This window comes from Fulmarus glacialis, unplaced genomic scaffold (assembly GCF_000690835.1).
Source record: "Fulmarus glacialis isolate BGI_N327 unplaced genomic scaffold, ASM69083v1 scaffold13043, whole genome shotgun sequence".
Classification (NCBI taxonomy): domain Eukaryota; kingdom Metazoa; phylum Chordata; class Aves; order Procellariiformes; family Procellariidae; genus Fulmarus; species Fulmarus glacialis.
The window spans coordinates 1-5,747 of record NW_009201087.1 but is presented as its reverse complement, the minus strand read 5'-3'; the positions used below and the strand labels follow the sequence as shown (position 1 = coordinate 5,747).

The window sequence follows — 5,747 nt, the reverse complement described above, 5'->3', positions numbered from 1 at the left end:
TCTTTCCCAATCCCATTTTCAAATTTTTTAACTATATCCTCGGTTCTTTGATATTCTTCTTGATTTAGAAATGGCTTCACTGTAAAAAGGAAATGTTTTTACCTTAAAGACAACTGCATACTGAGATTTATACCAATATTCAGATATCCACAGGCAAGGGAGTGGATGAAAATACTCAAAATTTATTTTTCTAAAGCAAATATTTGAAGAGAAAACACCTTTTAAAAATCTGTAAATAAATCACAGTGTGTTCTAATAAAACATAAATACATGCTTTCAAATAAATACAGATGTTAGCAGAGGAAAGCAATTGCTGAAAACCTGAAATACCTAACAGATAACTAAATCCAATATATTTAAAACTGTAGTTCTGCAACTCCATCAGCTGCCCCAGAACTCAATGAATAATTAAATTTACAAGAACTTTGTTTGTAAAGTAATACATTGAGCCATACATGTCTGCCATCCTATTGCACCAACCATAAGCTACTTGCCTTTATTCTCAAAAGTCCATTCATGGTCTATAAGCACCCTTCCCATCAATTCTCATTCACCGTCCCCATGTTATGCCCACCGCTGAATGACGCTGATGGCAGTTACTACTACCCAATTTTTCTATTTTAAAATACTTTCAGATTTCTTTCAGATCATACCATACAGGCCAAAGTTCTCTGAACGCATTTGCAAAACTAGTCATTATTTTAATCTAAAACCCTCCTTAAAGCCTTTTTACTGTGAAATCTATCGTCAGTAACAGGCACTGCTGATGTCAGTTTCCATACAGGCACACCTCATTGTCTTCTTATATTCACCTTGTGCCTAACGTATTTTACCTTTACACTTAGATTGTGAAGTCAGTGGCAACCAGAAGGGCGGGGGGGAAGTTTCTGCTCATTCAATGCCTACGCAATGAGGTCTGATTCATTTTTGAGGCTGCTGGACTCAGTACTGATGGTTAATTTCTTGTCTGCCCTGCTAGTGCTAACCTTTCTCCTTACAGCTGTTAAGAAACAAGGAAGGATACTTGTTTAATTTTTAGTAATCGTGTATCTGTATCATCTCTAATCTAGCATTTGTGAGTAACAAGGGAGTTTCAGCTGGGCAAGGTCTCAAATACGTACCTATCCTTGTAGGATTAAAATCTTACTTCCTCACAACTGTGTCTTGCTGCAATTACAACTGTGTCTTCCTGCAATTACAACTGCTTGCCTGCAACCACTACTTTTTTCTTCTTCACAGACGTAGAGATCATCTAGTCCAACACCTCATCTCAGCAGGGTCAGCCACAGCAGGCTGCTCAGGACTGCGTTGGGTTTTGAATACCTCCAAGGATGGAGATTCTACAACCTCCCTGGTAGCAACCTGTTCCAGTGCTTAATAACACTCACAATAAAAAGAGTTTTCTTACATTTAAAAAGAATTTCTTGTATTTCAATTTGTGCCCATCACCTCTTGTTCTGTCACTGGATACCACTGGCTCCGTCTTCTTTACTCCTCCCCATCAAGTATTTACATGCATTGCAAAGATCCCCCCTAGAGCCTTTCTTCCCCAGGTTGAACAGTCCCAGCTCCCTCAGTCTCTTCTCATATATCAGATAATCCAAGCCCTTAATCGCCCTCATAGCCCTTCGCTGGGCTCACTTCAGTATGTCCATGTCTTGCTTGTACTGGGGAGCCCAGAAATGGACACAGCACTCCAGACACGGCCTCCCCAGCACTGAACAGAGGGGAAGGATCACCTCTCTCTACCTGCTGGCAACACTCCTTCTAACTGAGCCCTGAAGGCTGCTGGCCTGCCTTACTGCAAGGGCATATTGCTGGCTCATGTTCAACTTCATGTCCACCAGGACCCCAGGGGCTTTTCTGCAAAGCTGCTTTGCAGCCAGTCGGCCCCAGCTTCTGCTGGTGTGGGTGGGGTTATTCCTCCCTGGGTGCATGACGTGGCATTCGCCTTTGTTTGCTGAACTTCATGAGGCTCCTGTCAGCCTGTTCCTCCAAGCCTGTCAAGATTCCTCTGATGGCAGTACAACCATCTGGAGCATCAGCCACTCCTTCCAGCTTTGTATCATTTGCAAAAGAGTGCACTCTGTTCCATCATCCAGGTCATTAATGAAGATGTTAAACGACAGTGGACCCCTGGGGTACACCATCAGGCACTGGCCTACATCTGGAATATGTGCTACTGATCACAAACCTTTTAGCCCAGCAGCTGAGACAGTTTTCAGTCCACCTGACTGTCCACTACCTAGTCCATACTTCATCAGTTTATCTATGAGGAAGTTTAAAAGAAAAAAAAACCTTCTGATGTGCCAAAAGCCTTGTTAAAGTCAATATAAACAATATCTAGATACAGCTTGAATTGCACCACCACCAGTTGTGAACACAGATGAAAAAAGAAATAATAGAGACAGAGCCATCCACCTATACCATTCAGCAGTCTACAGTATTCACCCAGGAAACCTGCAGTTGAAAGCCTCCCCAGACTCAGGCTTCCCAGAGTGACCTTACTACCACACAATATTGTAAGAGAGAGTGATTATCCTCTGTTATTCAAGTTACAAAATCATTACAGAGCAATATGCACACGCACACAAGAAAGAAAATAAGCTAAATTACTGGGTTCTGGTCCCTATTCAAGGGGTGACCAAGACTGCTAGGGGACTGGAGAACATGATGATGAGACAAGGCTGAGAACTGAGTTTGTTCAGCTTAAGAGGAGAATGCAAAAGGAAGACCTTGCTACACTCTGTAACAACTGAATGGAAAGACATAGCAAAGATGAAACAGCTCCCCTCAGAGATGCACAAGAATAGTAGAAGAGAAAATGGTCTCAAGTTGGAACACAGGAAATTTCTGACAAGGAAAATGTGAGGGGTTTTTTTTGTCATTGCTGGTTTGTTTTTTGTTCCCCCTCCCGCAGTCATGAGGGTGATCAAACACCAGAACAGGTCACCCAGAGAGGCTGTGGAATCTCCATCCTTGCAGATATACAAAACGCAGCTAAGCGACCTGCTGTAGTTGGACCAGCTTTGAGCAGGGATCTGGTCTAGATGAATCCTTCCCAACCTACATGATTCTATGACGACAGGGCCCCTTTCCATTTAAAAACTATTTGATCAGATTAGAAGCAGCACTATTAGGAAGAAGCAGAACTCATCTCCTTTCTCACTAGAGTTCAGTGAAACTTCTCTCTTGCCACTTTCTCCAGGCCCGCAGATCTTGTCTTTCTTTCTGCACAGATCAGCTCCATCCATGAACAAGAACTATCCCATGAAAGACATCTTCAGTTGCATAGTTAAGGAACCCTCCGGAAAGCTGGAGCTTTGGGTTTTCATACTCTCAGGCCAAGTCCAAGCTTCTGAGTCTCCACCTCTGGGCTGAGCTGAAAGGCTAAATAACATGGCTTCGGCCACCTTCTCTGCTCAAGGCCTACCTTCAAAACAAGGTTAATCATCCTGAATCCAAAGCAGAGGCAGCTACTGTAAAGCCCTAAACAAGCCACCTTCTGAGACATACTCTGTCCAGCTTTTCCAGTTGACTGGCTTTAAAGAGAGAAGTGCTTTACCAACAGGCACACTAACTAATGTGTGTGTTAGTGTGGGATCCTCCTCCAACCAATAAAAGACAGGAGTTCCCAAGGAATGATTCACAGCATCTATGAAGGGTCATTTGGAGCTTCTGAATTGTTCCTCAGAAGCACCTCCCTTCCTTCACTCACCTTCACAGACTAAACAAATAAGAGCTTAAGCAATGAGTATCAGCAAGATAGTGTCTGGAATTATGCACTGCACGTTCTGGCTTTAAGTGATCTAAAGAAGGGAAGACTGTGGCAGGTCAAAAAATACTGGACTAACTTTCCTCCAACCTCTAGTGAGACTAAAGGAGATCAACAATGATGATCAAAGTTATAGAATGACTTATGTACAAGGAACAGTAAGTATGAAGTAACTTCAGCATAGAAAAAAAAGGGACATGTGATAAGGTATTTATGAAAACACAGATCAGAATCAGAAAACAAGAGCAAACAAATTCACTCTCAGATTTTATGACTCCATGAGAGAGTTAGTTATTAACTTAGAGAGCCAGCTGAGCTTAGAACTAAGTTCTAAAGGGCAATTCTGTTATTGCAGGTTCACTACTACTGCAGCACAACTTGCACAAACGATGACATTTAGTTCATCTGCATTACAAAAAAAAGAAAATGTTTTTTTGACACGCATACCCACACAACATTTCTTCTCTAAAACCACCATTTCAACATTCTGCATCAAAATGTGATGACGTAAGGAACAATGAAGAAAACCTATTACCATCTACTGGGCCATTTCCACTACACTCAGAATAAAAGGAAACTCAGAGTGAACTTAAGGAATTCTATTTTGGGAAAGGGAAATTTTGGTGTAATATGTTTCTCCTAAGGACAGAACTCTAGGTCTTACTCTGTTAGCATTGCTGTATTACAGGTAAGATGGTAAAACACAGGGCAGATGTTCCAGAAAAAAGCTCAATGTCTCCGAGTTCTGAAAATTATTAAAGAAACATAGGAAAGTAATCTCAAGATACTAGGTAATGTATCTTTGTCATCCCCGACATATCAAAGCCTGATATGATAATAAAGAACTAACCAGTTGTCTCTGCTTTATAAACAAAGCTATACACATGTGCATTGATGTTACTTTCAAAACTTTTCTCTTATGTTATCTTCTTTAGAGAGCAAACATTTCAGGGCAGAAATTATCCAAAAATGCCTACCACTACCTTTTCCTACTATATAATATAGTTGATAGTATTGGTGAGAAAGAAGAACACTTAAGTATGAAAAAGCTTGAAATAACTTTTTTTTTTTTTTTTAAACAAAGATCCTGGGCAAACACAGTCATAAACAAGCAAAGTAGTCATTATGCAAAACAAAATTTGTAGATGGAGAAATATCTTTCATTAGACCACCTGATATAGCTGCAAAACAAAAACAAAACCTTAGAGGGAAAAAACCTCAAATCAAAAAGTTAACCTTCCCACATGCCCGACTCCCTTCCATACTGAAGAAAGGCAAACAGGGATAAAATGGTAACTTTTACTCAGGTTGCTCTGGGCACTTAGTTTCCCATTTTGAACCTGAAAAAGACCTTTTGCACTCTAAACTTGTGTGGATCCCCCCTCCCAATTATATCAGTTTATACAAGCTGTCTGTACAAATCACTTCGCAAACATCTTCAGATTAGCCTGGTTACAACAGCACACACCATGCTATTACAATATTAAGTCATTACCTGAATCAAGGTATTTACTTAAAGATTCATCAAGAGGAGGTACAGGCAGGGAAGGCAGAGAATCTTGGTACTGAAACGTTCGCTCCTCAGAGGATTCAAGCACTTGCTTTTCCATGATGCAGATCTGCAGCACAACATTAACAGTCTATTAATAAAGTCTAAGTTTGGGACAGATAATGTATCTCCCCATACGGTTTTCTTTTTTTCCCCAACCATTTACACGGTAAAAGACACATATCAAGGAGGTGGCCCCTCACAAAGCCAGCACCGAGATTTCTTGTTGGCCTGTTGTTGGCCTAAAGCCGCAACAGGGAGAAACCATGACCAGGCGGCTACTGATGCCTTCCCCGGATATGCTGCGATTAACAAACTCGAGGCCTGTTGCTTTCTTCCAGCCAGCCGACGGACACCCACCAAACTGACGCCGGAGAATTGGGGAAGGGGAAAATCACTCGCACGGCGATCCCTGCCCGGCCC

The 5,747-nt window shown here is 41.6% G+C and overlaps 1 protein-coding gene across 1 annotated transcript in view; it reads right to left on the bottom strand.

The window, feature by feature from the left end:
* The window catches only part of CROT (carnitine O-octanoyltransferase), a gene marked incomplete at its 3' end in the record, with an annotated part of 12,849 nt that extends 7,452 nt beyond the window's left edge, over positions 1 to 5,397 (bottom strand). Inside the window, exons 1-2 of the mRNA XM_009573818.1 lie at positions 5,271 to 5,397; positions 1 to 79 (exon numbers count right to left, since the gene is read on the bottom strand). The exon at positions 1 to 79 is cut by the window's left edge and continues 46 nt beyond it. Coding sequence (XP_009572113.1) covers positions 1 to 79; positions 5,271 to 5,385 — 194 coding nt within the window. The remainder of the gene's footprint in view (positions 80 to 5,270) is intronic.
* Positions 5,398 to 5,747: the final 350 nt, after the last annotated feature.